This window comes from Salmo salar, chromosome ssa12 (genome assembly GCF_905237065.1).
Source record: "Salmo salar chromosome ssa12, Ssal_v3.1, whole genome shotgun sequence".
Taxonomy (NCBI): Eukaryota; Metazoa; Chordata; class Actinopteri; order Salmoniformes; family Salmonidae; genus Salmo; species Salmo salar.
The window spans coordinates 48,555,159-48,571,351 of record NC_059453.1 but is presented as its reverse complement, the minus strand read 5'-3'; the positions used below and the strand labels follow the sequence as shown (position 1 = coordinate 48,571,351).

Below are 16,193 nucleotides of genomic sequence, written 5' to 3'. Positions count from 1 at the left end.
TATATTTAAACTCAGTTTTTCACAATTCCTGACAATTAATCCTAGTAAGAATTAACTGTCTTAGGTCAGTTAGAATAATAGTAGAAAGAATTATATATTTCAGCTTTTATTTATTTCATCACATTCCCAGTGGGTCAGAAGTTTACATACACTCTATTAGTATTTGGTAGCATTGCCTTTAAATTGTTTAACTTGGGTCAAACGTTTTGGGTAGCCCTCCACAAACTTCCCACAATAAGTTGGGTGAATTTTGGCCCATTCCTCCTGACAGAATTGGTGTAACTGTTTCTGGTTTGTAAGCCTCCTTGCTCGCACACGCTTTTTCAGTTCTGCCCACACATTTTCTAAAGGATTGACGTCAGGGCTTTGTGATGGCCCTCCAATACCTTGACTTAGTTGTCCTTAAGACATTTTGCCACAACTTTGGAAGTATGTTTGGGGTCATTGTCCATTTGGAAGACCCATTTGCGACCAAGCTTTAACTTCCTGACTGATGTCTTGAGATGTTGCTTCAATATTTCCACGTAATTTTCCGTCCTCATGATGCCATCTATTTTGTGAAGTGCACCAGTCCCTCCTGCAGCAAAGCACCCCCAGAACATGATCCTGCCACCCCCGTGCTTCACGGTTGGGATGGTGTTCTTCGGCTTGCAAGCCTCCCCCTTTTTCCTCCAAACATAACGATGGTCACTATGGCCAAACAGTTCTATTCTTGTTTCATCAGACCAGAGGACATTTCTCCAAAAAGTACGGTCTTTGTCCTCATGTGCAGTGGCAAACTGTAGTCTGGCTTTTTTATGGCGGTTTTGGAGCAGTGGCTTCTTTCTTTGCTGAGCGGCCTTTCAGGTTAATGTCGATATAGGACTTGTTTTACTGTGGATATAGATACTTTTGTACCTGTTTCCTCCAGCATCTTCGCAAGGTCCTTTGCTGCTGTTCTGGGATTGATTTGCACTTTTCGCACCAAAGTACGTTCATCTCGAGGAGACAGAACACGTCTCCTTCCTGAACTGTATGACGGCTGCGTGGTCCCATGGTGTTTATACTTGCGTACTATTGTTTCTACAGATGAACATGGTACCTTCAGGCATTTCGAAATTGCTCCCAAGGATGAACCAGACTTGTGGATGTCTACACATGTTTTTCTGAGGTCTTGGCTGATTTATTTTGATTTTCCCATGAAAGAGGCACTGAGTTTGAAGGTAGGCCTTGAAATACATTCACAGGTACTCCTCCAATAGGCTAATTGACATAATTTGAGTCAATCATGAGCTTCTTTAAGCCATGACATCATTTTCTGGAATTTTCCAATCTGTTTAAAGGCACAGTGAACTTAGCATATGTAAACTTCTGACCCACTTGAATTGTGATTATAGTGACCTATAAGTGAAATAATCTGTCTGTAAACAATTGTTTGAAAAATTACTTGTCATGCACAAAGTACAGTGTGCTCCAAAATTACTGGCACCCCTGACTGGCAATGCATGAACAATACTTAAAAATATATAAACAATATAATTATGGAGAAACTCAAAATACCAACATGAAAAATACTGTACTTTATTAATGTTTAAATGGAACCCAACAAAATCATTTATTTATTTTAATTCAAAATCAATGTCCTCCAAATCAAGGTTTCACAATTAATGGCACCCTTAAATATTATTGTAAATAACATCTACCAAATTTAAACCAGGAATTAAATTCCACTTATTTAAATGTATCTAAGTGTTAAGGAACTATATTGCGCCATTACATCACTTCCTTTTTCACTAGGGTATAAAAATGAGGTAACACGCATGCAATATCCCTTTGTCTTCCAACATCATAAAGAAAAGAACTGGCAGTTCAAAAGGGACAGATGGTCGTAGACCTTCATAAATCTGGTAATGGCTACAAGAAGATCCACAAACTATTTGAATATACCACTGAGCACTGTCAGGGCAATTGTAAACAAATTAAAAGGTATGGAACAGTTGTTAACCTCACGGGTAGAGGACGCAAATGCATTTTGCCCCCCAGGATAGGGAGGATGGTGAGAAGCAACAAAATCCCCAAGAATCACTGTGAAAGAATTGCAGGCCTTGGGGTCACCAGGTTTAAAAAAGCACCATCAGACGCCACTGCTACAACCACAGGTTCTTTGGAAGGGTTGCCAGAAGAAAGCCCTTAATGACCCCAAGACACAGACGCAAACGCTTGGAGTTTGCCAAACGTCATTTAAATTATGATTGGAAGAAGGTGCTCTGGTCAGATGAGACTAAAATTGAACGTTTTGGTCAGATACAGCATCGGCATGTTTGGTGTCGAAACAGATGCATACAAGGAGAGGCACCTCATACTCACTGTGAAATATGGTGGTGGGTCAGTGATGTTTTGGGGCTGTTTTAATTTCAGAGGTCCAGAGGCACTGGTTAAGATTGATGGCATAATGAATTCCACCAAGTACCAGGCAATTTTGGCTGACAATCTGGTTGCCTCTGCCAGAAGGCTGGGATTTGGCCGTATGTGGACTTTCCAACAGGACAATGACCCAAAACATACCTCAAAATCCACACAGAAATGGTTCTGTGACAACAAAATCAATGTTCTGCCATGGCTATCTCAGTCGCCGGACCTCAATCCAATCGAAAACCTGTGGGCTGAGTTGAAGAGGGCAGTTGATAAGCGCAAACCCAGGAATGTGAAGGATCTTGAAAGGATCTGCATAGAGGAATGGTCCAAAATCCCTCCAAATGTGTTCCTTAACCTTGTCAAACATTACAGGAAAAGACCATGCTGTTATCCTTGCCAGAGGTGGTGACACCAAGTACTAAATGAGGAGTGCCAATAATTATGAAACCTTGATTTTGGTGAAATGTATTTTGTATTAAATAATTGTATGATTTTGGTGGGTTCAATTGAAACATTAATAAAGTAGAGTATTTCTCACATGTTGGTATTTTGAGTTTATCTCTATAATTATATATATATTTTTATATTGTTAGTGCATTGCCAGTCAGGGGTGCCAGTAATTTTGGCGCACACTGTAGATGTCTTAACTGACTTGCCAAAACTATAGTTTGTTAACAAGAGATTTGTGGAGTGGTTGAATAATGAGTTTTAATGACTCCAACCTAAGTGTATGTAAACTTCCGACTTCAACTAAGCTAAAGGGTGGAGCTGCCGCTTTCAAGAAGCGGGACTCTAACCCGGAAGCTTATAAGAAATCCCCCTATGTCCTCCGATGAACCATCAAACAGGCAAAGCGTCAATACAGGACTAAGATTGAATCGTACTACACCGGCTCCGACGCTCGTCGGATGTGGCAGGGCTTGCAAGCTAGACTTCAAAGGGAAGCACAGCCGAGAGCTGCCCAGTGACACAAGCCTACCCAACGAGCTAAATTACTTCTATGCTCGCTTCGAGGCAAGTAACACTGAAGCATGCATGAGAGCATCAGCTGTTCCAGACGACTGTGATCATGCTCTCCGTAGCCGATGTGAGTAAGACCTTTAAACCTATTTGATTAACTTACAAAGGGAATAAGTACACTGTTTGTGTTCGGGTATATTCCCTGTCACCTTGCCATGATTAAATGTAGTGGTTCGCGCTTTCAGTTTTGCGCGAATGCTGCCATCTATCCACTGTTTCTGGTTTGGGTAGGTTTCAATAGCCACAGTGGGTACAACATCTTCTCTACACTTCCTGATAAACTCAATCACCGTATCCGTGTGTTCGTCGATGTTATTCTGAGGCTACCCGGATCATATCCCAGTCCGCGTGATCAAAACAATCTTGACGCATGGATTCCGATTTGGTCAGACCAGTGTTGAATAGACCTTAGCAGATGTACTTCCTGCTTCAGTTTCTGCCTATAGGAAGGGAAGAACAAAAGGGAGTCGTGGTCAGATTTGCCCGAAGGGAGGGCGGTGGAGGGCCGTTTTGGCATTTCCAAAAGTTGAGCTGCAGTGGTCCAATGTTTTTCCAATGCAAGTACTACAGTCAATGTCTTGGTAGAACTTCGGTAGCATTTTCCTCAAATTTGCTTTGTTAAAATCCCCAGCTACAATAAATGCGTCCTCGGGATATGTAGTTTTCAGTTTGCATGAAGTTCTTTGAGGGCCGTCATGGTATCGGCTTGAGGGGGAATATACACGGCTGTAACTATGACCGAAGAGAATTCTCTTTGGAGGTAATACAGTCGGCATTTGATTGTGAGGTATTCTAGGTTTTTGCACTGACGTGCACTGTCAACTGTGGGACCTTGTTTAGACAAGTTTGTGCCTTTCCAAATCATGTCCAATCAATTGAATTTACCACAGGTGGACTCCAAGTTGTAGAAACATCTCAAGGATGATCAAATTTCAAGTTTCATAGCAAAGGGTCTAAATACAAAAATGCCTAAACCTGTTTTCGCTTTGTCATTATGAGGTATTGTGTGTAGATTGATGAGGGAAAAAATATATTTAATTTATTTTAGAATAAGGCTATATTGTAACAAAATGGGGGAAAAGTCAAGGTGTCTGAATACTTTTCGAATGCACTGTATACATCTCTCCATATATGTCTCCATATCCTCTCTTGCGTTCTCTCTCTCGCTCACTTCCCCTCCATCTCTCTGTCCATCCCTCACTCCCTGTCCCCCTCCCTGTTCTTGTTTCTGGTTCTTTCTTTCTCACCCCTGTTCACATTTTTCCCTGACATGTTTTCATTCCAGTCATCTGCATTGTCTAAAACAAAGATTAGATTTAGTCTAATTTATCACAAGATGGCAGAGATGAGTTTACATGGGTATAATATCATTCCCCTGTGCTCAGTTAGGGTCAGTATGTTACTGTGACTCCTTTTTACTGTACATTGTGGTCCACTGATATTGACGTGTGTGCAGTAGTCTGTAAAACAACAGCGCTTAACCATATGGTATTGATTTCTTAAAACTGGTACGCAGCTTATGTGCGTGTGACTGAGGCCTCTTCATTCCAGACTCACAAGGACACACACACACAGAAGAAAACACACACACACACACACACACACAAAGATGCATAGACGAAGACTGTACACACATGAACATACACTCAGTGGCCAGTTGATTAGGTACGCAACCCGTTCATGAAAATGGTTCGCTCCTCCAAACAGTGAGTCACGTGGCAGTGGCTTGCTATATAAAGCATGCAGACAGGCATTCAGATACTGTTTTATTGAATGTTAGAATGGGCAAAACGAGTGATTAGGGTTTACCAAGAATGATGCGATCTACTCAGTGGGAATCCTGTGGGCGAAAACAGCTTGTTGATGAGAGATTGATGGAGAATGTCAAGAATCGTGCAAGCTAACAGGTTGCCCACAAACAGGCAAAAAACAGAGCAGTACAACAGGGGTGTGCAGAACGGCATCTGAACGCACAACTCGTCGGCCCTTGTCACGGATGACAACCACCCTGGGTTCCACAGCAGACGACCACCCTGGGTTCCACAGCAGACGACCACCCTGGGTTCCACTCCTATCAGCTAAAAACAAGAAAAAGCCGCTCCAGTGGGCACGTGATCACCAACACTGGACAACTGAGGAGTAGAAAAACATTGCCTGGTCCACCAATTCAAAGTTCCTGTTGTGTCATGCTGATGGCAGAGTCAGGATTTGGCTTAAGCAGCATGAATCCATGGCCCCATCCTGCCTGGTGTCAACGGAACAGGCTGGTGGTGTAATGGTGCGGGGAATGTTTTCCTGGTGCACGTTAGGACCCTTGAGACCAATTGAGCAACATTTTGAATGCCACACCTTGTAGAATTCAGGCTGTTCTGGAGGCAAAAGGGGGTCTGACTTAGGAACTAGATGAGTGTACCTAATAAACTGGTATTGTGTGTCTGTGGGACAGTGTGCATTTTGTGCTTGGGTGCTTTTGTAAATGTATATTGGCTTGTGTTTTCTATCTTCACATTTGTTCATAAGTATATGGAATGAAGAGGAGGCCTTTGTGCATTCAGTAAACGCCTGTCTAATTGCCAGCTAGGGAGGAAGATGTAATGTTGTGTGTGTTTATTTTGGCCCTACTCTACCCCTGTACTCCCCCCTCCCTCCCTTTCTCAGATGAGGACGGATGGTGTGACAATGTACCTTCTAGTTGTAACAATAAACAGATCGAATTGAAAGATGTTAATAGATTGTTAGTCATAAACAGGCTCAACAAGTGTGAAATACCAAACAGAATCAACTACGATATAAGGGCTGTCATTCTCTCCAATGTGTGCAGTGCGCACTTGCTCACTTACTGCGCCTCATTCATTGAACATCGATGACTACATACATTCTGTATTATCACATGTTGTGAAGTATAGTATATGGCACATTTCAGTGTAGGACTACAAAGCAGTTTAGACAGATTCATTTCTGCCTCTCTGGGACATGTTGATGCAGTTTGCATATCCGTGCAGTGTGTGTGTGTGTGTGTGTGTGTGTGTGTGTGTGTGTGTGTGGTGTGTGTGTGTGACAGTCTGGCGTCATGCCCCACTGGTCTGTCATGTGGAAGGGGAAATCTGTGATGACAGCATGACTGCAGCAGTATTTCCTGTCCAGCTGTTGAGAGAGATTGAGAGCGAGATCGAGAGAGCGAGAGAGATGCCCTTTACAGCAGTGGTCACCAACCTTTTCTGAGTCAAGATAACTTTGAGTCAAAATCCAAGCTGAGGTTAAACATGACTTAAAAAACGTAAGCCTAGGCTTTAATAGTTCTGTAGCAATGAGGTTTGTGCAGTAGGCTGTAGGCCCAATACATTATCACTGCATATTGGCTATGCTTGAATTGCCCTGTCTATGTTGTTCTTCTCAGACCATTAAAACAATTATACATTTGAGGTATATGGTCACACTGGTTATGGATCATTTGTTTTATTACTTGTGAGGCACAGTTGAGTGAGCATAATTAGCTGATGGCCTGCATCTGATGGTCAGTAAGGGGGAGGGAGGGAAAGAGCAGTGGTGATAGCTTTGATGTAGCCAAGAGTTTTTACATTGTGCTGTGTAAAAACTGTCTTGGTTGCATCAAAGCTAACGGTGTCTGCCTCTTACCCGACCAGTGAGCGGAGCGATGAGTAGAGCGTGCCCAATTTGACTGGATCGTGGCGTGAGATTCCCAAAGGCTGGAGCTTTGGCCTTCTCGCCTGCTCCCCAGCATGCATTTGTAGTCTACTTGTGTGCTGCTATAGCTCCTTGCTTTAGCTACTGTCATGGAGTTTGCTAAATATTTTCATAAAGAAACTGATAAAACAAACGGTGCTAAATCAAGGTGACTTACAACAGCAAGAAACGGAGTATGGTGATGTAGTGTCCACAACTAAAGAATCATTGTGGAATCTGAAAAGACACGTATCCCAAAAGCATGATGGTGTACTTACTACGTGCACATGCTAAATGAATGGAACGAGGTGGGTAGAAAAGTATTTATAAACCAAAAATACTATCTCTTAAACGTTTTGTTCATTATCATTCTATTATCTATACAATAGGCCTGGCATATTCCAACGTTCAAAGAGTTTTTTCCATTTTGATTACCGTAATTTCCGGACTATTGAGCGCACCTGAATATAAACCGCACCCACTGAATTAAAAAAATAATATTATTTTGAACATAAATAAGCCGCACATGTCTATAAGCCGCAGGTGCCTACCGGTACATTGAAACAAATTAACTTTACACAGGCTTTAACGAAACACGGCTTGTAACAAAAATAAATAGCCTTTAATGAAACACGGCTTGTAACAAAAATAAATAGGCTTTAACGAAACACGGCTTGTAAAAAAATAAAAATAAAAAATTTGCAGTAAACAGTAGCCTACCAAGAAAGTCATTGGTCACTATCTTCCTCCTCCTGTGCACTGAAACCACTGAAGTCATCTCCTTTAAAAAAAAATTGAAAGCGGGAAAAATCCATATATTAGCCGTGTCATTGTTTAAGCCGCGAGGTTCAAAGCGTGGGGAAAAAAGTTGCGGCTTATAGTCCGGAAATTACGGTAAGTTATTTTGCCTAAAAACCTTTAGGCCTACCTATAGAAAAATAAAAAACAAATATGCATCTCTGCCCAGCTTGTCAAGAGTGGCCAAAAGGGTTTTTAGCGTCCCAAGTGGCTCTGCAAGTGTGGAGAGGCCATTCTCTGCTGCTGACCTGCTCTCCAGGCACCAATGCATCAGCCTGAAGTCACAGACTGGCCAAACTCGCATTTCTAAAAATGAATTTAAAAAATATATTTTTCAAAGATACAAATAAGTCATTTTTCATCAAATTTGTATTGAATTCTAAGTAAGTCACAACCTATATGCACAATTTATGGACTATAATGATTAAATACAACGAAATGTTTAAATACTGAGCGCTTTATGTCCCTACAGCCTATTGTGTCGCACTCGCAAATGCTTCACAATGTATTTCTTTGAAATAATATAATAATAGCCCAAATAATACATTTTCCTTCATTTTCCGTCTGGCTCCTGACCTATTTAGTGTTTATATGCTGTTTAATATCACATGTAGCCTATTTGAAATGTTTGCTTCTTACCTTTTCATGTTTATTCTAATACTTTTCATTCAAATCCATATGGTTTGGTTTCAATCTTTAAAAACCAATTGGTAGGTCCAGGTAGTCACAAAAATAAACTCAGCCAAAAAAGAAACGTCCCTTTTTCAGGACCCTGTTTTTAAAAGATCATTTGTAAAAAGTCCAACACTGTTTCCCATGCTTGTTCAATGAACCACAAACAATTAATGAACATGCACCTGTGGAACGGTCGTTAAGACACTAACAGCTTACAGACGGTAGGCAATTAAGGTCACAGTTATGAAAACTTAGGACACTACTGACTCTGAAAAACACCAAAAGAAAGATGCCCAGGGTCCCTGCTCATCTGTGTGGACGTGCCTGAGGCATGAGGACTGCAGATGTGGCCAGGGCAATAAATTGCAATGTCCGTACTGTGAGACGCCTAAGACAGCGCTACAGGGAGACAGGACGGACAGCTGATCGTCCTCGCAGTGGCAGACCACGTGTAACAACACCTGCACGGATCCGAACATCACACCTGCAGGACAGGTACAGGATGGCAACAACAACTGCCCGAGTTACACAAGGAACACATAATCCCTCCATCAGTGCTCAGACTGTCCGCCATAGGCTGAGAGGGGCTGGACTGAGGGCTTGTAGGCCTGTTGTAAAGCAGGTCCTCACCAGACATCACCGGCAACAACGTTGCTGGACCAGACAGGACTGGCAAAAAGTGCTCTTCACTGACGAGTCGCGGTTTTGTCTCACCGGGTGTGATGGTCGGATTCTCGTTTATCGTCGAAGGAATGAGCGTTACACTGAGGCCTGTACTCTGGAGCGGGATCGAGGTGGAGGGTCCGCCGTGGTCTGGGGCGGTGTGTCACAGCATCATCGGACTGAGCTTGTTGTCATTGCAGGCAATCTCAACGCTGTGCATTACAGGGAAGACATCCTCCTCCCTCATGTCGTACCCTTCCTGCAGGCTCATCCTGACATGATCCTCCAGCATGACAATGCCCCCAGCCATACTGCTTGTTCTGTGCGTGATTTCCTGCAAGACAGGAATGTCAGTGTTCTGCCATGGCCAGTGAAGAGCACGGATCTCAATCCCATTGAGCACGTCTGGGACCTGTTGGATCAGAGGGTGAGGGCTAGGGACATTCCCCCCAGAAATGTCTGGGAACTTGCAGGTGCCTTGGTGGAAGAGTGGGGTAACATCTCACAGCAAGAACTGGCAAATCTGGTGCCAGAGGAGATGCACTGCAGTACTTAATGCAGCTGGTGGCCACACCAGATACTGACTGTTACTTTTTTTTAAATTGTATTTATTTAACCTTTAACTTGGCAAGTCAGTTGAGAACAAATTCTTATTTACAATGACGGCCTACACCGGCCAAACTCAGACGACGCTGGGCCAATTGTGCCCCGCCCTATGGGACTCCCAATCACAGCCGGTTGTGATAGTCTGGATTCGAACCAGGTTGTCTGTAGTGACGCCCCTAGCTGAGATGCAGTGCCTTAGACCACTGCGCCACTTGGGAGCTTTTGATTTTGACCCCCCCTTTGTTCAGGGACACATTATTCCATTTCTGTTAGTCACATGTCTGTGGAACTTGTTCAGTTTGTCTGTTGTTGAATCTTATGTTCATACAAATATTTACACACGTTAAGTTTGCTGAAAATAAACTCAGTTGACAGTGAGAGGACGTTTCTTTTTTTGCTGAGTTTATATGGGCGTTGGTTAAAATGTGATTTTAATGAATGAATCGAAGGCATTTTTTTTCCTGTGAGCGCGGAAAGGTTTTTAGCAGAGCGTTAGGAAAGGACTCACTGCTCCATGAGCGGAATTTCCAACCACACCGCTCACAGGCTCTGTCCCTCCACTCTCCCTCCTCTGAGAAAAGGGGGCAGTCTTCCGGTTGATTTACGAAACTCAAGTCGCGTTGCATTATTTCTGCCTCATGCACCAATTCATGTTGTTACTCCTATGACCAGAGAAAGTGAAATGTTCCTCGATATTAAAAAAGACACGAGCTTATAGAAACACTTTGCTATACTAATTTATTGCAGCTGCAGCGCTGGTTGTAGCGTGAGTGAAAGTAGGGAGAACGTGCATTTTATGGCTTAGAAAAGTGTTGAACAAAGTGTTGACAGTGCTGAATAACTTAAACATTAACTCATAAAAACAGCATCTCTTTTCTGTATTCGTTGAGTCTCTCTCTAGTTATGGTTTTAAAAGTTTTGAAATCTCAGTATCAACTTTACTGTGCCCTCCAGGCTTCTTTTTACAGTCTATGGCTCAAGGAAACGGTGCAGACACAGTGATCTGATTGGCCAGCGGTAGACCTAGTGGTGCACTTGATATGCTCTCTGGGCCTGCTGGGTAGGTGGAGTTCTACCTTCAGACACATGAAATGGTTAAAAGTGGGAACACTTTGCCTTCCCGGCGCTAGGACACCTGAATGAACTGCACCTACCGCTAACAGCGTGAAACGAATGAAAAAATAGGAAAGCAAGGCTTTATCGTTGTTTTATTTACAGAAATGTTTGCTGAACGACTAGGAATATGTCAGATCAACCAGTCGATCACGATCGACCGGTTGGTGACCACTGCTTTACAGACACAGAACACCACTACAGTAACGTGTCGATAGTGACAATTGATAACCTTCAGACAATTTTAATAAGTGCCGCGTCTGTACCTTTTCAGACAGCAGAATTCTACTACGGCATAGAATGTTCTGTACTGTTTCCATGACGACAATACATGTTGCTTATTGATGTGCTGTGTTGTGTTTGCAGTTTATGGTAGTGATGGATGTTAGACCCGCTTCAGAAGCAGAATTAATTTACAGACAAGTAAAATGCTTGTTCAGTGGCTCCAGAGAAGGTTTTGTGTCGGCATTTAAAAAGCCGTAGTGTACCCTTACGGACAAACATGCCTTAACTAAGGCTCTTTCAAGGCGGCACATTCCACATGTCTGATAAGGGTAAGAAAGAGTTCCAAAATTTAGCAGCAGCTGCTGAAAAAAATTGCTCCTACAAATATTTAAATGTACATGTTTTACATTGAAAGGAAAATGAAGGGAAACTGCAAGACTGAATGGGAGTCAAAACAAGCAACAAAAGAAGAAAATGTTTGGAAAAATGTTATTTTTATCAAATTGTGCAGTTAGCTTAGCTAGCTGGATTGTTTACCCATTGCTAAGCAGTTTCTAGGGCTCTCCTAAAAGAAGATGGCTAGTTAACTCCAAAATGGATAGCTAACAGCACAATATAAAATGCAAAATAAGGACATCAAAGTAAAACAGTTCTCTAAAGACACCAGAGACAAATAATACAATAAAAGGTAGGCTTCTGTTGGAAAAGGTAGGCTTCTGTTGCAACGTTGTAGCCAACATCTCCAGTGTTGCTATGGGAATTGTTTACCCACCAGACATCCAGATAGAAAAAGCTAAGAAAAGTTTCAATGTTTTGATGATGGGACACAGCCATGAATGCCTGTTTTGGAGATTTTACCAGTTGCAAATATTATATTTAACATCAAATGAGGGCACATATGGAAAAGGGACATTTGCAACCATTTCCCTTTCACAAAAAAGAGGCATCAGCCAAGGCTGTCATCAGCATTTTTAAAAAAGCTAACCAGAACAACGCATATCAAATAGTCAACCTATACAATAATGGAACTGTATTGATACAAGGCAATGATACAAGCCTCCAGGCTTTTGAGAATGTGTTGGCTACCATAAAAGTAGAAGCTGAGCTCATCTCAGAAGCTGAGGAAAAAGTAAAGGAGGGAGATGATAGAGAAGAGCAGGCCCCAACACCCTCAGTAGCCTTTGTGACCCAGCAAGAAGCCCTCAGTGTCCCTCTACCTACCTCACCTGCAGCAGACACAGCCAAGGGCACACCAAGAACACCTGCCATGCAATGTTTCCACAACCCCCTCTCTAGTCGAAGCAGAGGTCATAGAGCACAGAGAGAACAAGCTTTAAGAGGATGACACTGTCCAGAAACTAAAAGAAGAGATGAAACAGTTCAAGGAGAGCAGAGCATCTATTGCTAAATAAGAAGGCAAAATGGACAAACTGGGCTGGAATTGACCTCTTCACTTTTTCCACATTTTGTTACGTTACTGCCATATTCTAAAATTGATTAAATTAGTCAGGATCGAGGGAAGGATGAACGGAGCAAAGTACATTGAGATCCTTGACGAAAACCTGCTCCAGAGCGCTTAGGACCTCAGGCTGGGGTGAAGGTTCACCTTCCAACAGTACAACGAGCCTAAGCACACAGCCAAGACAATGCAGGAGTGGCTTGGGGACAAGTCTCTGAATGTCCTTGAGTGGACCGGACTTGAACCCGATCGAACATCTCTGTTGAGACCTGAAAAAAACTGTGCAGCGAAGCTCCCCATCCAACCTGACAGAGCTTGAGAGGATCTGCAGAGACAAATGGCAGAAACTCCCCAAATACAGGGGTGCCAAGCTTGTAGCGTCATACCCAAGAAGACTCGAGGCTGTAATCTCTGCCAAAGGTGCTTCAACAAAGTACTGAGTGAAGGGTCTGAATAATTATGTAAATGTGATATTTCCGTTGAATTCTTTACATTTCTTATCCTGTTTTTGGCTTGTCATTATGGGGTATTGTGTGTAGATTGATGGGGGGGGGACTATTTAATCCATTTTAGAATATGGCTATAACGTAACACAGTGGAAAAAGTGAAAGGGTCTGAATACTTTCCCGAATGCACTGTATCATTCTTATTTCTATGGTTTGTACTCTGTACAACGTTAGTAATGTGTTCTCTCTTTCTCACCAGGGGTCCACTAAGTCCCTGTCCCATAAGAAGAGGATCTTCCTTCCCAGGTACCAAATGCTTTTTATACTCTGTAGTAAAGGACTTGATTCAATCAATAGCGAATAGTGATAAATGAGGCCAGTGATATAATCAGGGGTTAAAGTTGTCCGTCTCTCCGACAGATTTCCATCATATGGACGTTTTGGAGATGACAGCTTCAAACAGAAGCATGTCTGTTGTACGAAATAAATTCTGAAATAAATACATATCTGTTACATTGTGTGTACTGCACTGACATGCATGATTTATGCTGACACTCCGATGTTCAGCTGAAGGGAACTAAATATTATATAACACGCACCACTAGGGCGCTCAACTCAAACAGCGGTGTAGCCTACTGTAGCTACTAGCAAAGTAATTCAAAGTTAAAACTTTTAGTTAGGATGTAACTTTCCAGTGCTGCTATTTTTGTAATGTTATTAAAACAAAATCAGACAACCCCATAGTGGAATAGTTTACCTATTTACCTAGACGGCTTGTTGTTGTGTGTTCTATGCGAGATCAATATTCATCACGAGGCGCATTCAATTTACAAGATCTATGAAATCAAATAGTTTTATTGGTCGCATACACATATTTAGCAGATGTGTTTGTGGGTGTAGCGAAATGCTTGTGTTCCTAGCTCCAACAGTGCAGTAATATCTGACAATACACAACAATACACACAGCTAAACATTTAAAAAATGTAATTAATAAATATTGAAATATTAGGACAAGCAATGTCGGAGTATATACAGTGCATTCAGAAAGTATTCAGACCCCTTTTCTAAAAGGTATTTAAAAAATATATATATCCTCATCACTCTAAACACAATACCCTATAATGACAAAGCAAAAACAGGTTAGACATTTTTGCAAATGTATTAAAAATTGAAAACAGAAATACCTTATTTACATAAGTATTCAGACCCTTTGCTATGAGACTTGAAATTGAGATTATGTGTGTCTTGTTTCCATTGATCATCCTTGAGATGTTTCTACAACTTGATTGGAGTTCACCTGTGGTAAATTCAATTGATTGGAAAGGCATCCACCTGTCTATATACGGTCCCACAGTTGACAGCGCATGTCAGAGCAAAAACCAAGCCATGACGTTGAAGAAATTGTCCGTAGAGCTCTGAGACAGGATTGTGTTGAAGCACAGATCTGAGGAAGGGTACCAACACATTTCTGAAGAATTACTAAGAACGTAGTGGCCTCAGTCATCCTTAAATGGAAAAAGTTTGGAACCACCAAGACTCTTCCTAGAGCTGGCACATGACAACCCGCTTGGAGTTTGCCAAAAGGCACCTAGACTATGAGAAACAAGATTCTCTGGTCTGATGAAACCAAGATGGAACTCTTTGGCCTGAATGCCAAGCGTCACAAAACCTGGCACCATCCCAACGGTGAAGCACAGTGGTGCTTCACTGGTTTCCATCATGCTCTGGGGATGTTATTCAGCGCCAGTGACTGGATCAAGGGAAAAATGAACGGCGCAAAGTACAGAGAGCTCCTTGATGAAAACCTGCTCCAGAGCGGTAAGGACCTCAGACTGGGGTGAAGGACAACGACCCTAAGCACACAGCCAAGACAATGCATGAGTGGCTTGGGGACAAGTCTCAATGTCCTTGAGTGGCCCAGGCAGAGCCCGGACTTGAACCCGATCGAACATCTCTGGTGAGACCTGAAAATAGCTGTGCAGCGATGCTCCACATCCAACCTGTCAGGGCTTGAGAGGATCAGCAGAAAAGAATGGGAGAAACACCCCAAATACAGGTTTGCCAGGCATACCCCTGAAGACTCAAGGCTGTAAAAGCTGCCAAAGGTGCTTCAACAAAGTACGGAGTAAAGGGTCTGAATACTTATATAAACGTGATATTTCAGTTAAAACTTTAGTTTTAACTTTTTGCTTTGTCATTATGGGGTATTGTGTGTAGATTGAGGGGGGAAAACTATTTTATAATAAGGCTGTAAATTAACAAAATGTGGGAAAAGTGAAGGGGTCGGAATACTTCCCGGATGCATTGTATGTAAATGGTCTTGTGTGTAGCTGATGTAGAGAGTCAGGCGCAGGACAGCAGATATGAGTAATCAACGTACTTTACTCAAAAATACACTAATACAAGGTAACATAGCGAGCCCACAAAAACGGACCGATGTACAATGAACAATCACTCACAAAAAAAAACATGGAACAGAGGGTTAAATAATAAACAAGTAATTGGTTGAGTGACGCCAGGTGTGTAAGACAAAGACAGAACAAATGGATAATGAAAAGGCCGGTGACGTCGTCCGCCGAACGCCGCCCGAACAAGGAGAGGGACCAACTTCGGCGGAAGTCGTGACATTGTATTTGTATTTATTAGGAATCCCCATTAGCTGCTGCCAAGACAGCACTCCAAGCAGTTTAGTCGCCTCAACTTGCTCAATTTCCACATCATTCATTACGAGACGTAGTTGAGGTTTAGCGTTTAGTAAATGATTTATCCCAAATACAATGCTTTTAGTTTTGGAAATATTTAGGACTAGCTTATTCTTTGCTACCCATTCCGATACTAACTGCAGCTCTTTGTTAAGTGTTGCAGTCATTTCTGTCGCTGTAGCAGCTGACGTGTATAGTGTTGAGTCATCCGCATACATACACACAGACCTTACTCATAGCCAGTGGCATGTCGTTAGTAAAGATTGAAAAAGCAAGGGGCCTAAACAGCTACCCTGGGGAATTCCGGATTCTACCTGGATTATGTTTGAGAGGCTTCCATTAAAGAACACTCTCTGTCTTCTGTAAGACAAGTAACTCATTATCCACATTTTAGCAGGTGGTGTAAAG

General features: G+C 42.3%; 1 protein-coding gene across 11 annotated transcripts in view; it reads left to right on the top strand.

Annotated features, from left to right (window-relative positions):
• Nucleotides 1–16,193, top strand: part of LOC106565231 (tensin-2) — a 102,445-nt gene that overhangs the window by 51,299 nt on the left and 34,953 nt on the right. For 10 of the 11 annotated variants that reach the window (XR_006758012.1, XR_006758011.1, XR_006758009.1 and 7 more), the window contains one exon: nucleotides 13,343–13,389. Coding sequence is in view for 2 of the 11 variants with exons in the window: in XM_045691434.1 (XP_045547390.1) it covers nucleotides 13,343–13,389 (47 nt within the window). In the remaining 9 variants the exon portion in view is untranslated. Of the gene's footprint in view, nucleotides 1–11,263; nucleotides 11,508–13,342; nucleotides 13,390–16,193 lie in introns of those variants that run through there. The other variant, XM_014132115.2, reaches the window with a different exon arrangement.